We start from the raw sequence: 16902 nt of genomic DNA on the forward strand, positions 1-16902 counted from the left end.
CGTTCATGCCACAGAGTCAAGCCGCCTCGTGATGCGGGGAATCCCAACGTTGACAGCAAGTTCGTCCGGCATTTTCTGTTCCACAAACCCGGGTCTGTACAGGGGCAGGACGGTTGTGTTGGAGGTTGATGGTGCCGACCATGGCACAGCCATATTTCCCCGTCAGTCACCGTGCGCTCTGGAGTTTCTCCGCGTGGGCCGAGTATCTCCGGGTATCAATAAGGAATGGCTTGCGGGTAGATGCAGGGGCCGTTGATTAGGAAAGTGTAGTCTGCGCTAGAAAATACAATGTTACCTCCCGGAGGCCTGTTTAGGATCCCGGCCTGGATGCTTACACGTCCGATCCATCTTTCGATCCGACCGGCGGCCGCGTCTCCGGTATTGGCGGTACCGGCTCGTCGACCCCAGAGTCTGCGTTTGCCTCGCCCGAGGATGACGCGTAGATGCGCGTGAGGTGGTGGTCTTCAGGGACGGCGAGGGAAGACGCGCCGCTGCCGTTTCCTTCTTGCGCCCCTTGCCCAGGCCAACTGCCGCAGGACACGGCGCGGCCGATGGACGCACTCCCCAGGTACACCGTCGGCGCCAGCGAGCACGGCCGTATGCACGGGACGGCCCTGGAGTGCTCCACTACCTCCTCGGGGCTGCGGATCGGGTCGCTAACCATGTCCGGGTCATCGGGCCTCGCCGGGCGCGACGTGCGCTCCCAGGGCATCGGCAGCCTCGGCAGCACCAGGGGACGCACACCGCCCAGCTTCTCCTCGTCGATAAACTCAAACGTGTGGCTGACCACGGTCGACTCGCCGGCCAGGCTGGGCGGCACGGGCGCCATCATGGTGGACACGGGCCGGATGGCGGAGCTGCCGCGCTTGGCCAGGTGCACCACGTCGCGCGGGTTGTGGATCTGGAATGCCACCATGTCCGGGTCGCCGGCCTGCGCGCCGAGCGAGGTGCGCCGCGTCACGCTGCGGCAGAGCGCCGGTGACAGCGCGCACGGACAGTTCTCCATCTCGCACTCGCACTCGCCCCCCAGCATCGCCTCCTCGTCCAGGTCGTACAGGTCCGCGTAGGGGTCGCGCAGGCCGGTCCGCGCCGGCTTCCCCCTGCCGGGCTCCGGGCCCTGGGCGACGCGCTGGTTGTGCTCGGCGAGGTCCGCCCCGCGCCTGCCGTTGAAGAAGCCGCCACCGTGCTTCTCGGGCGGGGCCATGCGGAAGACGCCGGGACGCGACCGCAGGCCGTCCGTGTCGTCGCCGGCGCGCCGGGACCGGAGCTTCAAGAGCATGTCGCTGACGAGTGCCCGGCACGATGGCAGGCTGCCGCAGATGATGGCGGTGAACTGCTCCATGACGGACCACAGGATGGGGTCGACGCGGTCCCACGTCAGGTCGTACGAGTCCCAGAGCCCGATCAGGTACCTCATGCGCACGATGCTCGTGGCGGTGGCCAGCAGTCCGAAGCCGAACATGAACGACAGGCCGATGGCCTTTCTCCAGTTCAGCGTCATGGTCATCAACTCCGGGATGGGCAGCAGCACGAGCACAAAGTCCTCAAAGATGCTGAAGGCCCCGCCGGCATACGCGATGACCCTAAAGTCCAGGCACTTGGCCGTGGCGGACGGCTCCCACGCGGCGCTAACGGGCAGGCATTGGAAGATGCACAGAAGGAGGAATACGGCGCCGTGGAGAGCCATAAACACTATGCCGCCCTTGACGGCCCATTGGAACCACGCCGCCTGGAAGAGGCGCATGTAGAGTATGAGTATGGAGATCTTGGCGAAGACCTGGACCACGATGTAGAGCTGCTGGCCGGCCCAGTAGTACTTTAATAGATCGGCGGCGGTGAACGTGTCGACGTTCCATACGTGCGTCCCAAACCCAAGGTCGGCGCCTGTGGCATGTCAGCGGCAGCCGGAAACGTGGGATGCAGGCCACTCACTTTTGAACTGAAGAGCGAGCATGGCTACGAGGGACGCGGTCGCGGCGATGCTCATGTAGTCGTCCCACCAGAGCCGGCCGGAGCTGTATAGCCTCGAGAGGATCCTCAGCGTCACGACGGGTATCGTCAGCGCCAGGGCGACGATGGCTATGATGCGGAGGAGGCCGCCGCGGGACTCTTTGGGGAGGCCCTGGCACAGGGTGCCCAGCGTGACGTTCAGCGCGAGTAGCGTCTCGTTCCACGTGCACTTTTGCTGCACGCAGATGTTGGCCCTCGAGAGCGCCTCGGTGTTGTTGGCGCTGCAGACGCAGGCCGCCAGCCGCCCTTGGTCGCCCAACTCGCGGCTGCAGCCGTTGGCCGACACGGCCTCGATCAGGCACGCCATCTGCGGCACGTCAGCGCTGCATCGACGGCTGGGACGGGGACGGGGGCACTTACCGAGCACTTGGGGGCTTCGGTGACGACGTCGGCGACGAAGTTCCCGGCCGACACGATGCCGACCAGGGACGACACCAAGACGAGGAACCGCAGCGCCGCGACCATTGTATCGGGCTGAATGTGAGTCTAGCGCGTGTCTATTCGTCTTCTAAGAATGCACGAGACGGCGAGGCTCGATGTACGCTGGCCAGGCCGAGAAGTGAACAAGCAAACCGCTAAATAGCCCAGCAAACAGCCACCACAAAGAGAAGAAGCAAGTGAAGAGGAGAGAGTGCCGGGCGTGCATGTCGAGCGGGACGATCTGCGTATTAGGGCCGAATGGACATGCGGTCGCATTCCATCCCGCGCGGGACAGGCCATCGTGCAGGTTCCTGGCGCATCAAAGAGACGTCTGTGATCATCACAGCAGCCTTGAGGACGGCACCGCACCCCTGCTGGCCCGCCGCTAGCGTGCTCGGGAGGGCCGTGCCGCCCTACTCATCAACACACCCTTGCTGACGTCGGTAAGCCGGTTGGCATCCGCTAGTGCGAGCTGTGGTGTGGGTGGAGGGCTGTATATCCGGGACGGGCTTGGTGGTACCAATAGCTTGTGTCGTGTTGATGTGGCAAGGATCGAGACGCAGGGGCAGCAGAAGCCGGATGCTTACGCGGAGGGTGCCTTGGGCGAATGCCGCTCTCTGTCGTGCGCGCCCCGGATCCAAGACCCCTGCCTCAGCCAGCGTCTGTCACAATGCAAAAGCAAAGATCGGATGACCCGGGTGGCTTGCCAGGGGCAGCTAGCGCACGCTCGGGCCAGGGGCTCGTGGCTGCTGGCCAGTTGTAGCGGACGATAGCTGGAAATCGACAGCACAAGAATTAGCGAGAGGCTAGTGAAAAGTGTGCCCATTGTTTGTACAGAGCTAACGCTTATTGTTTCCGTGCAGAGTTAACTCCTGGTCACCTGGCTCGTGCGCGGTCGTGCATTGTTCAAGCGAGAAAGCAAGGTTGTCGGCGGCTACCATGCGGAGATGACTGGACGGATATTCGCCCATGTTGCGACGAGGCCGAATATCGGAAATACCACATCCAACAGTGCCAAAGGCGAAGAGCGGGCACGTGGTAGAATTGTCTAGATTTAGGGCTAGCGGAGCAGTAGGATGTGGTGTCGGGTAGTCTAACGATGGCTCAGTGGCGCGGCTTTGACCCCTAGCCCGTCTGTGCTGGCGCGAATCCATCGACGATTCCTTAGCGGTGGTATGCCTCCGATGCCTTGACGCCAAAAATAGCACTAGAGGATCGGCATGGCACAATGCCTCGAGGCATGCCACAGGCAATATGCTATTCGCAGCTGTGGTTGGGCTCCCAGGCACACGTGTGGTTTGCTCCGGGCTGGTACACGAGGGGTGCCCCGAAACGGCCCGCGTCCATCAGGCAGTTGTTGGGCCCCTTCATCGCCAGCGGATTAGCCCAGTCGTTGTTGTTGAAGCAATCCGTGGCCCCGACGTGCATCGTGACTCCAGCCGCCGGGAATGTAACCGTGCCCGACTTCGGGTACAGTTTTGAACCCATGTGATTGCAGCAGTTGTCATCCACCGCGACCAAGGCCTGGAGGAGATATTTGCCCCGGATGGTGATGGTCTCGGTGTTGTTCTGCGTCATGATCAGCTTCTATCTGGCTGTCCGGATCAGGCTGCAACCTACGTGGCACACCTGGGCCATTGTCAGCATCCTGAAAGCACATGAAGGGTCGGCCAAGTGACTTACATATACAGCAACCGCATTGAGCGCCTTGCATTGAGGCCGGTAGCAATACTGAACCGGAGGGATGTAAAACTTGAGGCCCTCTGCAAGTTGCAGCCAGCTCTTCATCGACCTGATGTCGTCGGCGAGCGCGGTCGGCATGGTGGCGCATTTGATCTTGCCCAGTCGCCATTTATAAACGTCCGACGTTCGATTGGCCTGCGGAGGCCTCGCCTGGTATCGGTTAGTCGCCGCCAGGCCTTGGAGCGTCAAGGTAGCATACCTCGGTTGCCCCGACGAGGAGGGCAGTGACCACGCTGGTGAGCCTCATCTTGGAGATAGTAGGTGAAGAGGTGATGCAGATGTGGAATGGATGCTTGACAGCTGGGATTTTAAACCGGGCTTCACCGGCCGTGGCTTGATAATACTTTTGCGAGGATTTGAGCTTCATCGAACCTTGAAGCGCCAACACGTCTTTCTCCCGATGATGAGCACCATATTTGAAGTATACAGCAGCCAGTATGCAGCAGCCAGTAGGGACAAAAGTATTCGGCAAAGTGATCCGCTGTCAACACGCGGAACATCACCAGCCAAGATGGCGGACAAGGAGCTGATCGAGTTCCACCGTCGGATATGGCCCAACTGGATCCACGGCACCTCACCGGCACACCACCCCGATGTCCTCGCGGTGTGGTTCGAAGCCTGCGGGGATGTTCGGACCTTCATCTGCGGTGGCAAGAACCCCCTGTTGGACATGCGAGAGATGCCAGACCCGGCCCTCGACTGCCCTCGCAGAGCGCAACCCGCCGAGCTGGGACAGAACTGGACCTTTGCCTACATGGCCCTGACGCACATCTACTTTGACGAGCGGCTCGCACAGCGCGCGGGGGCCCCGAGACCCAGGCCCATGACGGTGCAGCAGGCCGGTAGGCGCATGCGGCTTATGGAGAGCCAGCTGCTGGTGCTGCGCAGCCGAAGCAGCACCGCGCAAGTGAAAGCGGCCCAAGACGCCGTCGAGCCGCTGCTGAAGCACCTCGTCGCGGTGGAGCACAACATATACCCGGCAGCGCTGCTGCCGGGAGGGGAGGCCGAGTCTCTGGGGCGCGTCTCGCTCGCCGTGTACGCGCAGGTGATTGCCGGCACGGTGGCGTGCTCCCGCGTGCTGCGCCCGTCGAGGCAGCATCTCAGCCTGCTCGACCAGATCGGCCGTGCCTACACTTTCCGCGAGGACCAAACACACACGGGTGGTGGCCTGCGAGCCTATCAGATCGTCCGGTGGCTCCATCACTGCCACTGGCGCCGCGACTACGCCAACGAACTCTCGGGCCGGCACAGCGGATACAGGGGCGTGTTGATGGACATGGTTGAGCAGCGCGGGTCCCCCGAGGGTCGGTACAGGCTCATGGAGAAGCTGGCGTCGGATCTGTGCACCATTGGGGCCGTGGCCGGAGCCGAGCGTGTGCGCGGGCGGGTGATGGCTGCCATCTGGGCGACGGGTAGCCGGCACGGCGTCTCACTGGAGCGCGTCGCGGTGCCTGAGCCACCACCGAGGCAAGAGCCACAGCCGCGCCCGTTGGTAAGGTTCTTCCAGGGCCGGCGCCTCCCCAAGGCCATGCCACAGACCACGCCACAGACCACGCCACAGGCCAAGTCGCCGACACCAAGCACCAATAGGCCAAACTGGGACACCCGAAGGGCCAGGAAACGGGGCAGCTATCGGGTCAGGATCGAGGGCATGGAGAGCATCATGGAGTACATGGAAGACGAGGTGGAGACGTCAGATGACGTGCCTCGAACGCAGCTGGCCAAGCTCGGGCGGGCCCTCGCAGCACGGTCCTCGGCCTTCATCCGCGGCTTGGTGGACATGTCGGTGGCGGCCTCGGCCACTCTGGCACGTCTGGCATCGCTGGCCCGCAAGTCGTGATGTGGGTGGAGGAGTGGAGGAAGCGGTGTGCCGATTTGGCCTCGAGCTGTCGCGCTGATTCGTCGCGTTATTTGTGGACAGGCACGATCCGTGCACGCGACTGCAAAAATATTTAACTGGTTCATCCCACGACTCGACGCCGATGACTTTTGCATTCTGCAACCTGCAGCGAAAAATCTGCAGCGGAAAATCTTCCACAATGCAGTGGGTCGCATGCTTTGCCTGCGGGCGTCATGCACACCATGCACAACTTTCTCGTCATGCAGGGGACGACCCCTAGCATCCCTTATCTTATCACGATAGACCCCGCATCCGACACATTATTGTGACGACCTTTTTTTTTTTCCTGACGGAATTTTTTCGTGCCCCCCCCTCGACTTGGTTCCCAGACTGCTTCACCACCGGCAAGATGGATCGTCAGAAGCTGGCCGCGCTGCTCCAGGAGAGCCAAGTTCGTGAGTGCTCTGCTTACTCCCCTCAGCCATCACCCAGCTAACACACCCAGCCGACACGGAAAAGGTCAAGGCCATCACGGCCGAGCTGCAAAAGAACTACTTCCCGCACCCCGAATCGCTGCTGGCCCTGCTCGAGATCGTCTGCGTCCACAGCGATGTAGGCGTCAGGCAGCAGGCGTCGGTCCAGGCCTCGCGCCTCGTGGCCAAGCACTGGCCTAGCCAGACGGCCAAGGACAAGGAGGACGTGCGCAAGCACCTGGTCGAGGCCGTCATGAAGGAGCAGAACGCAAAGTGCCGCCACTCCATCTCGCGTCTCATCTCCAACATTGCCAGTATCGACTTTGCCGATGGCGAGTGGAAGGAGCTGTTCCAGGGCATCTTCCAGCTCGCCGAGAGCGACAACGTGGGCCAGCGCGAGGTCGGCTCGTACCTGATCTACGCCACGCTCGAGTCGGACCCCACGCACTTCTCGGAGCATCTCGCCCACCTCTTTACGGCCCTGCAGAAGCTGATGCAGGACCCACAGAGTCTGGAGGTGCGCGTTAACGCCGTCATGTCGGTCGGCTGCGGCCTGCTGCTTGTCGACACGGACGACGAGGAGGACGCCGACAAGGTGGCCCTGATCCAGTCGCTGGTCCCCCACATCGCCGACGTGCTGCGCGCCGCCGTCCAGGCCGCCGACGACGAGAAGATCAAGCAGACCTTTGAGACGCTGCAGCAGTTCCTCGCCTACGACTCGTCGCTGCTGGGCAAGTACCTCAAGGACCTGATGCAGTTCACCATCGAGATCGCCGCCAACCCACAGGCCGACGACGAGGCCCGGTCCCAGTCGCTGAGCTTCCTGACCCAGGCCGTGCGGTACCGCCGCATGAAACTGATGGCCATGGGCGACCTGATCAAGGTGCTCGTCGAGAAGTGCCTACAGATCCTGACGGAGCTGGACGACGACGACGATGAGGACGAGACCACGCCCGCCCGCGCCTCGCTCGCCCTACTGTCGCAGCTGTCCAGCGACCTGCCGCCCCGCCACGTCATTGTGCCGCTGCTCGACCAGTTTGCCGCCTTTTCGTCGTCGCCCCAGGCCAGCCACCGCAAGGCCGGCGTCCTCGCCCTGGGCATCTGCGCCGAGGGCGCCCCCGACTTTGTCAACACCCAGATGAAGAGCATTCTGCCCATCGTCATCGGCCTGCTCAATGACCAGGACGTCGAGGTCCGCCACGCCGCTCTGATCGGGCTGACGCGCCTGGCCGAGGAGATGTCCGAGGATGTGGCTGCCGAGCACGAGGCCCTCGTCGGCGCCCTGCTCAAGAACCTGCAGGCCGCCGTGACCGAGAACACCGACGACAAGTCCAAGAAGAAGAACACGGCCGTCATCCGCTCCGTCTGCGCCGCCTTTGACGCCATGTGCGACGGCGTCAAGCCCGAGGTCATGCACAAGTACGGCCCGCAGCTGCTCGACCCCATCGGCAGCCTGCTCGTACACGAGGACGCCCGCGTCAAGATTGCCGCCGCCGGTGCCCTCGGCGCCATCGCCACGTCCATGGCCGACGAGTTCAAGCCCTACTTTGCCAAGATCATGACCGCCCTGGCGCCCTACATGGCCGCCAAGGAGACCGAGGAGGACCTGACGCTGCGGAGCGGCATCTGCGACGCCATCGGCCGCATTGCCGTTGCCGTCGGGTCCGAGGCCTTCCAGCCCTACGTCGATGACCTGATGCGCAACAGCGAGGAGGGCCTGCACCTCGACAGCTCCGAGCTGCGCGAGAGCAGCTTCATCCTGTGGTCGCAGCTGTGCAAGGTCTACGAGAAGGACTTTGCGCCCTACCTGGACGGCGTCTTCAAGGCCCTGCTCGACTCCCTCAACGAGGACGACGACGACGTCGCGCTGAACCTGACCGAGGAGGAGCTGGCCATCGCCGGCGACGCCCTGGAACTGGTCACGGCCGGCAAGCGCGCCAAGGTGCGTGCGGCCGACGCCGACGAGACCCTCATGGACGACGACGACGAGGACGGTGAGGACTTTGAGGACTTTATGGAGTCGGCCGAGGCTATGGAGAAGGAAGTTGCCATCGAGGTGCTTGGCGACATCATCTACCACTCGTGTGGCACCAACGAGATTTCCAAGTACCTGGAGAAGGCGCTCGAGGCCGTCACGCCGCTGCTCGACCATCACTACGAGGGATGTCGCAAGTCGGCAATCTCGACCCTCTGGCGCTCCTACGCCCGCGTCTGGCAGCTGTCCGAGGAGGAGACGGGCGTGAAATGGGAGGCCGGCTTCCCGCCCAAGCAGACCCCCAGCGTCGCCCTGATCAAGCTCGGCGAGATTGTGACCAAGGGCACCCTGAGCATGTGGGCCGAGGAGAGTGAGCGGTATGTGTTTGTTTTGCCCTTGTTTGAATGTGTGAAGTGATGAACACCATACGTTATACCCAGCTCACTCAGACGCAATGCGAGTGCTGAGAAAGCGTTTCTACTTCTGATCACACCCAATCTGCGTCCTCGTTGCGTGTATGCATTTCTACGTTCCTGCTGACGACCCTCCTAGCGACGTCGTCACCGAGATCAACCGCATGGTCGCCCACACCCTGCGCGTGACCGGCCCTGCCGTCCTCGTCGGCGAGGAGACCCTAACGCAGGTCATCTCGGCCCTGACTCTGATCGTCACGCGCTCGCACGCTTGCCAGCAGGACCTCGGCAACGAGATTGAGGACCAGGACGTGCAGGAGAGCTCCGAGTACGACTGGCTCGTCATCGACACGGCACTCGACGTCGTCATCAGCCTGTCGGTCGCCCTCGGCCCGTCGTTTGGCGAGCTCTGGAAGATTTTCGAGAAGCCCGTCATGAAGTTTGCCAGCTCCAACGACGCCCTCGAGAGGTCCACGGCCGTCGGCGTCATTGCCGAGTGCATCAACTACATGGGCACCACCTGCACGCCCTACACGTCGCCCCTGCTCAAGCTGCTGCTCCACCGCCTGTCGGACGAGGACCCCGAGACCAAGAGCAACGCCGCCTACGGCGCCGGCCAGCTGGTCCTCAACTCGACCGATAGCAAGACGTACCTGCCCAGCTTCGACACTATCCTCTCTAAGATCGAGCCCATGCTCAACATCCCTGCCCCGACGTCTGGCCGCATCCTCGACAACGCATGTGGCTGTCTGTGCCGCCTGATAATGGCGCACCCCGACCGCGTCAACCTGGACGAGTACCTGCCCGTGCTAGTCGACAGGCTGCCTCTGAAGGAGGATTTTGAGGAAAACACGCCCATCTTTCAGTGCATTTTTAAGCTCTGTGAGTATCCTAACTTCAGTCAGCCCAGCCCAGCCGCTAACCGTATCTAGACGAGCACGACAACCAGACGGTCTCCAACCTCACCCCCAAGCTCATTCCCATCTTCGAAAAGGTGCTCAGCCCACCCGAGGACCAGCTGACAGCCGAGACGCGCGAGCTGGTCAAGAAGATTGTGCAGATCTTGTACAAGGCCAAGCCGGATCTGTTCCAGGCCCACCAGGCCGTTGTTGGCCTCGCCGCTTGATTTATTCCCTTGACATACCCCTAGACTAGACTTATGATGCGTAGGAGCTTGATCTGCTGGATATCAGCTGCCTAGATGACGTATGAATAAAAGTGCTGATTGATGTTTATTTAGCGAACTGGCCAAGGTTCGAACGAGCGTGTGAAGTGAAGCTATGAAGCTAGAGTTGGAGCTAGAGCGAGATGACAGCAAAGGAGCAGGGCTTTGTCGTCTACCGATTCCGTCTACCGATTCTGTCCACCGATTCCGTCACCGATTCCGTCACCGATTCCGCCACGGCGCCTAAACCGGAAGGCAGCAGGAGTCTACGCCGTTGCAGGCCTGCTGGTCGCGGGGCTGGCACTGGGCTCCCGGGGTGCTGAGGCAGAAGTTGACCCACGCCAGGGTGATGCCGCGGGGGCCGCACCGGAAGCGCGACTGCTTCTGCTTGTCGTCGGTGATGGGCTCCTGCTTGGCCTCGATCAGGGCCGCGTTGACGCGCCCGATCCACAGAGTGCGGTCTGATGGTCAGCGCATGTCAGCTTCTGGATATCAAGGAACTCACCAGGCTGGGACTGCCCGTCGATTAACTCATATCCGCAGTAGATTCTGCCGGGCTGGCAGGTGTCAAAGGCGGCGGCCTGGCCGGCCAGGAGGACGACGGCGCCGAGGCTGAGGATGGTGGACTTGAACATTTTTCTGAGGTCTGAGGTGTGTTCTCTGAGGAGTTCTGAGATGTTCCGAGGTGTGCTGATTTTGTCTCTGACGTTTTGCCGTCTTGTCGGGCAGCGAGGCCTCCTTTTATATTCCCCATTGCAGGCTGAAGCCTGACTTGCCTCAAGCAGTCATATCTTGCTTGCCAGCGAGTCTCTTGATAGCGTTCGGCCAAGCTGACCGACCTGATCGCGCAGAATGTCGGTGACGCCAAGACATAGCCGCATGTCCAAAGCATCACGGAGTGTCGTCCTCGCCGTCCCGGCGACTCGAATGCTCTTCCGCGCCAGACTTGCGGGAGACCAACCTAGTCCACCGGGCTATCACAGACACTCGGTGTGGCAGCATGACAGAACTAATGCCCCATTTTGGGTATGTCTTGCTCAAAGATCCCAGGTGAGGTGTGAATTTTCGAGATCCGCACACCGTGAATCCTTCCCGGGTTCTTGGGACGCCTTGCTGACATGCTGAGATGAGCGCCGTGCATGAACCACTGCGGGAACCCGGTGAAGCTCTTGCTTGGCCGACCCGCCGGCACCTGGCCCTCGCCCGACGACGTCTAGTCAACCCCAGGATTTCTACGGCGCGACGACATGCACATTGCGGGGAAACGCGGAAACGTGGAGGCGATGCTCGCTCCGCCTCCGCGCCCTGGTGACAAATGTCACTTGACAGACTTGGCATTCTTTATAATGACATGGCCAGAGGTACACGGTCCAAATTCCGCCAGGTCGCCCCTAATCCAGCTCGTGTGCCAACTTGACTGCCTTAGAGCTGCCCGCGTCTAGCACGACGGCCGGGTCATCCTCGGTGCCGTCCCGGGAGACCTTGTTGCCGTTCTTGGTGGTGATTGTCGCCCTGGGACAAATGTCAGCGCGGCGCGGATGGGCGGGTGCGGGTACTCACTTGTCTTGCTTGACGTCCAGGACGGTGCCTTGGGGGTGGCCGGCTCCCCACTTCCAGCTCACCGCGTCTCCTTTTTCGGGGGCGGACTCGGATTTGTCAGTGGCTTCCTCGGTGGCTTCCTTGTCAGTGGCTTGCTTGTCTTCCTTGGCATTGTCGTTGGGCTTGTCGTCCTTGTCATCGTCAACCTTGTCTTCGTCTTGCTTGCCGCCGCTGTCTTCTTTGTCACCCTCGTCTTCGTTGTCCTTCTCAGCCCCCTCGTCCTCACCCTCTGTCTTCCTACCCCCTTTCGCTGTCCCGTGCCCCTTTTTCGCGCCAGCTTGGCTTGCCCACGTCTTCCTCTTCTCTCCTGGCTCCGACTCCATTCCCCCCTCCGTCCCCGCCCCCTTGAGAAAGTCGTGTCCCCAGTTCTTCAGCGACGCGTACGACTTGGTCTTCTTGACCTCCTCCTCGGACTTGCTGATGTTTGGCCCCTTCTCCTGCACGAGGTGTCGCTTACTGCAAAAGTCAGCACGTCTCAGTCTGGCGTAAAAGAGGCACTCACCAGTAGGCCACCACTTTGCGCATGTGCTCCACGTCCTCGTCCGAGTACTGGTCCGCCTTCTTTTCCGGGTTCGCCTTGAGGATCTCGACAATCTTGCGCCCGCTGCCGTGGCCAACGCTCTCTCCATCGCCCTCGGCCCAGCCGGCGCTGTTGGAGTCGTCCGACTTGAGCCACTCCTCGAGCTCCGACGCCGTCATGTTGACGAGCTCGCTGAACTCGGAGACGACATCCTTGCGGTCCTTCATCGTGATGGTTTGCAACTGCTTTTTACGAAGCCGACTGGAATCGTCCAGATGCGGAGCCCAAGCTTTATGCGGCATGCTCCCTAGGCGCTCGGACGGACGCGATGGCTGATTTGCACTGCAAGTGGTGTCGTCATCGGTCTAGTCCTGGATTGTGGCGTCGATTCTGGCCGCGATGAGACCTGGATCGCTATGTGACGCATTTACGAGCCTTCGACCCGCGTTCGGCGACAGCGCGACATAGCTACACCTCCTTGAAGTCGAGGCCTGGCCGAAATGCAAACCTAGTCAGGGCTAGGCCCCAGACTCGATGTCTTGATGAGAGATAACAGCGAGGCATGCCAACAGGCAATCCCAGGTCCTGGCAGCCTTGGATCGGCAGCAGATCGATAGCAGATCGGCAGCTACAATGACGGACCGCATGGTGTACGAGACGTTCCGTCGAGACGATCTCGCTGAGAGCGACCCGATATGGAACGACGCCATGGATCTGTACGGCGACTACTATGAGTACCTCGAGTACGACGAGAGCCAGCGGCCAGCCTGTCAGTGGCCGATCCCCAAAGGGGCAGTATGTGCGCAGCCGAGCCGGTGGTGAAACGTGCGCTGACATGCCTGAGCCCCTGCATGCCACAGCGAACTGGCACTGGGCCAGGTTGCCCGAGGACGAATTCATGACCATGTTCCTGCCGACGCGCGACAGCACCATCACGCGCTGCAAGATGGGCGGCGCCGTAGTCGGCCACGCCCTGTGCGTGCGCTGGCCGTGCCGGCTGCGCCACCCGTCGCGCAACCGCGGGCGCGACGCCGACGCGGTGGCCTGCTGGGTCACGCAGGTGGTGGTGCACCAGGACGCGCGCGAGATGGGCGTCGCCACGGGCCTCATGGACGCCGTGCTGGCTCTGACGGCGGCGGGCCGCGCGGCGCGCTGGTCGACCGACACGACGGACGGCCAGCGCGGCAGCCGCGCGGGTGGCGACTGCGCCTGCGGTGGCGGCGACGACGACCAGGAGCCCACGCTGGTCTACGGAACTCTCAGCCCGCACCCGGCCGTGCACCTGGCGCTGGCGAGGGCCTACGCGCGCCGCCACCGGCTCGACGAGGCCGTGCAGCCGCTGGACCACATCCGGCTCGACTTTGTGCGCGCGCACGCCGCCGCCGTCCTGGCCGCGTCGCCGTGCCCGCAGCTGCGGCGCGCATCCCCCGCCGGCAGCCTCTTCCAGCGCGGCCTGCTCGGCGTGCTGCTGTGGCCAAAGGTGGGCGGGCGCCGGTACATGTGCCTCGACTGCGGGGCCGAGACGGACTTTACGTCGCCGCCGTCCGACGTTGGCAGCTACGTGAGGCGGGCGCGGGACCGCGGCTGGTCGCTGGGCCGCCTGGCGCCGGGCTGCGAGTTCATGCTGGTGGTGCCGGCGGACCCGGCCGTGCACAAGCGGTTCGCGCACCCGCAGTCGGTGTTTTCGTGGCTGCTCGGCCTGCTCGGAGAGTAGTCGCCGAGATCAGGGGTGGTTTGCTGTTGGTAACTGTTGGACGAGCAGTATGCGCAGGGGTGTGCCATCTCCCGGCAACGGCATCAGAGACCAGAACGCGAGTCGGCAGATGGCGCGTGGAATCACAATGGAGCGAGTCCCATGACTCTCTGGGAAACTGGCAAAGTGTTACGGCGTTCAGGCTTAGCGTTCGGGCTTTATCGGGCAAACTCTACCGACCTTGGCCTCATTAGACTTGATACTGATCCCAACCCGGAGCTGGGAACCCTCGCGAGTCAAGACAGGCGACCCCGCGCGCCGCGAGTGCAACCCGGGTTTAAAGTTCATCTTGCTGGCTGATGGTATGCTGGGGTGCCAGCGGTGGTGGTGTAGAGAATCCGCGGCGACGCAGGGGAGCCATGATGGCGGCGGCCGCGAGACTGTGGCTGTCCTGCGCTCCCTAAAGCCACCCTGATGGCGAAGTGACGCCGCTGGGTTAATACCATCCCCGCCCGGTGTCGCGCAGATAGACGTCTCGGGCCATTAAGCTTTGTGTTTCCTTGCCGGCTGCGCTATCAGCACTCGTGGATTGGCCAAGCCGACGCGCGCATTACGCGGCCATATTACCGTTGTCTAGAACTTGGGCATGCCAGGTCAGGGGCCCGGCGCCGGCCTCGAAACGGCACGGGGAGCTGCGGGGAACGATAAACAAGGCCGGTTGAGCGCTTTGCATGTAAAGCGGGTGAAAAAAAAAAACGTAGAGCGGGCAAAAATAGGTTCGAGGGTCTCCCTGCAACAGCCAACGCAACCCAGCGCGTGGGCCCGCGTATGAACTTGGACGGGCTCGCCCCCTGTCCGCCTTGGCCCTTTTTCCTTCTTCTGTATACCACCTTTCGCGCGCAGCGAGAGAGATGCGGCGATCCGCTGTTGCCTCCAGCTCCCTCCCGTGGCCGCCGCTATCCCGCCAGGTCCCCGACGGCGCCCTTGATGCGCAATGTCACAGGCGGCTCGGCCGCCGCCGCCGGGCGTTGTGCCAGACCTTGAGCACCCGGAAGACGTCCTGCACACCGTCAACATCGTGACCCAGATTCTTTCGCTCTTCTTCGTTTCCAGCTTTACGCTGATGAGGCTATACGCCAAGACTGTCATCTCGCCTCCCTTGTACCTCGACGACTGTACGTGCCCCAACGCAACCGTGGCGCGGCCGACTGCTAACTGAGCTGCACGCAGGGGTTTCCATTCCCGCCTTGGTATGCACCGTGGCCCGTTGGTGTCGACACCGCTGACCTGAGCAGTTGCTATCTATAAGCTACGCCGCCACCGGGCTCGTCAGTAAGTGCGCCGGACCCCCACCCCCGATCAGAGCGCCCCGGGCTGACAGAAACAGTGGCCCAGCACGGTGGAGGTTACCACGTGTGGGAGATTACGGCCAACGACCTGATGGGCTTCAACAAAGTAAGTATGCCGTCCCCGCGGCCCCGGGCCGGAGCTGACCTCCTTTCTGGGTTTATACGCCGACACGCTCGTGTACGGGCCAAACTCCTTCTTCACCAAGATCACCCTGATCCTCATGGTCACGAGGGTGTTTGCCACCAGCCGCAAGACGGTTATAGTGGGGCACGTCTTCATAGTCCTGATGCTGTGCTACTACCTGCCCGTGCTCATCATCAAGGCCCAGATCTGCAGGCCCATCGAGGGCTTCTGGGATGAGGCGGTACGGTCAAGCTGCTTCAACCAGCGCGCCGTCTTCGTGGCCGATACCGTCATGAGCGCCCTGTCCGACACGGCGGTGCTGTGCCTCCCGATCCCGCTGGTGCTGACGCTGCGTATGACGTGGAAGAAGCGGCTGCGGGTGCTGGTGATGCTGAGCGCGGGCGGCGTCGCCACGGCGTTTAGCATCGCGCGCCTAGTGCTGGTGTTCCAGCTGCAGGGCTCCAGCGACGACCCGGTCGATTTTGTCCGCTTTAATCTGTTGGGGTTTGTGCTATCCAGTTGGTGGTCCCTTGGTGTCCAGCGCCCCGCTAATAATAATAAAACGCTCCACAGCACGGCCGAGATCAGCATAGGCGTGATATGCGGCTGCTTCCCGGCCGTCAACATCCTGATACGCCACGGGTGCCCGTCGCCGCAGTCGAGCGCGCGGCCGAGCTTGCCGGGCCCGTCGGGCCCCTCTGGCCCGGCCATCAAGTTCCTGTTCGGCAGCAGGCTCCGGACGCAGAGGCTGACCACCACGCGGCCCGCCGACATCGCCGTCGGGTCGAACACGATCCACGCGGGGGACCTCATCAGCCGCGCCGCCCGCGCCGACGCGAGCCAGACGTCAAGGGGGCCGACGCCGGCGTCCTGGAGCCGGCCGCGGATGCAGGCGCGCGGGAGCGAGCTGTCGTCGGGACTCTTCCGGCCGGAGCCGTCGGGGCTCTACCAGCCAGAGCCGGTCGCCAGCCCGCCGCACGGTCGTTATCAGGGGCGGAGAGGGAGCGCCTGTTCGTCCTCGGCCCTGGTCGCGCCCGAGACCCCAACGAGCCCGCCTCCGCCGCCGCCGCGCCGCTCGATGCGGCAGAACCAGAGGTGGGGGTCCGCCCCGATACCGCCGCGCTCGCCGGGCAGCCCAACGGTGCGGGAATCGAACTGCATCTTCCCCATCGAGAGGCGGCTGAGCTTCGCGGCGCAGCAGCCCGGGAAAGGGAGTGATGAGGGTTTCAGCCGGTCCGCGATGCCGTCGTCGACGACGGCGGACAGGTCGGGCGAGGTAGACGTCTGGTACGAGCTGGTAACGAGCCCGACGTTTCACGGACTGGGTTGGGAGACTGACGTCGAGTTGCAGGCTGGACGCGATAGTAATTCTGGTGCGTAGTTGCGGATATGTAATACTAGGCGAGTTTGAACGCTAGAGCTACGACATGACGAGCAGATACAACATATAAAAAGTGACACCATCCAAAAAATGACAGATATTGAGGTGCTGATGCCCCCAGGCGGGATCGAACCGCCGACCTCATCATTACGTAAGGATACGAGTGACGCGCTCTACCACTGAGCTATACGGGCTGT

The 16902-nt window shown here is 62.5% G+C and overlaps 7 protein-coding genes and 1 non-coding gene across 8 annotated transcripts; 3 read left to right on the forward strand and 5 right to left on the reverse strand.

The window, feature by feature from the left end:
- Positions 1-74: 74 nt before the first annotated feature.
- On the reverse strand, positions 75-3126 carry GGTG_08870 (hypothetical protein). Its single transcript, XM_009226712.1, has 3 exons — positions 2371-3126; positions 1933-2317; positions 75-1884 (listed from the first exon to the last, which is right to left on the reverse strand). The coding sequence occupies exons 1-3, from the start codon at positions 2473-2475 to the stop codon at positions 332-334; spliced, it is 2043 nt and encodes a 680-aa protein (XP_009224976.1). The 5' UTR covers positions 2476-3126; the 3' UTR covers positions 75-331.
- A 2-nt stretch (positions 3127-3128) lies between these two features.
- Positions 3129-6146, reverse strand: GGTG_08871 (hypothetical protein). The gene is made up of 4 exons (XM_009226713.1): positions 4373-6146; positions 4114-4323; positions 4051-4059; positions 3129-3999 (listed from the first exon to the last, which is right to left on the reverse strand). The coding sequence occupies exons 1-4, from the start codon at positions 4538-4540 to the stop codon at positions 3688-3690; spliced, it is 699 nt and encodes a 232-aa protein (XP_009224977.1). The 5' UTR covers positions 4541-6146; the 3' UTR covers positions 3129-3687.
- Positions 6147-6176: 30 nt separating this feature from the next.
- On the forward strand, positions 6177-10123 carry GGTG_08872 (hypothetical protein). Its single transcript, XM_009226714.1, has 4 exons — positions 6177-6468; positions 6519-8838; positions 9014-9756; positions 9807-10123. The coding sequence occupies exons 1-4, from the start codon at positions 6423-6425 to the stop codon at positions 9998-10000; spliced, it is 3303 nt and encodes a 1100-aa protein (XP_009224978.1). The 5' UTR covers positions 6177-6422; the 3' UTR covers positions 10001-10123.
- A 159-nt stretch (positions 10124-10282) lies between these two features.
- Positions 10283-10674, reverse strand: GGTG_08873 (hypothetical protein; the record flags this gene model as incomplete). The annotated part of the gene is made up of 2 exons (XM_009226715.1): positions 10283-10500; positions 10545-10674. The coding sequence occupies 2 exons, from the start codon at positions 10672-10674 to the stop codon at positions 10283-10285; spliced, it is 348 nt and encodes a 115-aa protein (XP_009224979.1).
- A 586-nt stretch (positions 10675-11260) lies between these two features.
- GGTG_08874 (hypothetical protein) lies at positions 11261-13131 on the reverse strand. Its single transcript, XM_009226716.1, has 3 exons — positions 12141-13131; positions 11600-12094; positions 11261-11551 (listed from the first exon to the last, which is right to left on the reverse strand). Exons 1-3 carry the CDS (start codon positions 12458-12460, stop codon positions 11431-11433), a joined length of 936 nt encoding a protein of 311 aa, XP_009224980.1. The 5' UTR covers positions 12461-13131; the 3' UTR covers positions 11261-11430.
- GGTG_08875 (hypothetical protein) lies at positions 12792-14327 on the forward strand (the record flags this gene model as incomplete). Its single annotated transcript, XM_009226717.1, has 2 exons — positions 12792-12927; positions 13019-14327. The coding sequence occupies 2 exons, from the start codon at positions 12792-12794 to the stop codon at positions 13870-13872; spliced, it is 990 nt and encodes a 329-aa protein (XP_009224981.1). The 3' UTR covers positions 13873-14327.
- Positions 14328-14845: 518 nt separating this feature from the next.
- GGTG_08876 (hypothetical protein) lies at positions 14846-16800 on the forward strand (the record flags this gene model as incomplete). The annotated part of the gene is made up of 4 exons (XM_009226718.1): positions 14846-15026; positions 15161-15306; positions 15341-15828; positions 15898-16800. The coding sequence occupies 4 exons, from the start codon at positions 14846-14848 to the stop codon at positions 16703-16705; spliced, it is 1623 nt and encodes a 540-aa protein (XP_009224982.1). The 3' UTR covers positions 16706-16800.
- Positions 16801-16817: 17 nt separating this feature from the next.
- Positions 16818-16899, reverse strand: GGTG_20176. Its single transcript has one exon. It is a non-coding gene; the product is annotated as a tRNA-Thr (tRNA).
- Positions 16900-16902: the final 3 nt, after the last annotated feature.

The sequence above is a fragment of the Gaeumannomyces tritici genome (assembly GCF_000145635.1).
Source record: "Gaeumannomyces tritici R3-111a-1 unplaced genomic scaffold supercont2.4, whole genome shotgun sequence".
NCBI lineage: Eukaryota > Fungi > Ascomycota > Sordariomycetes > Magnaporthales > Magnaporthaceae > Gaeumannomyces > Gaeumannomyces tritici.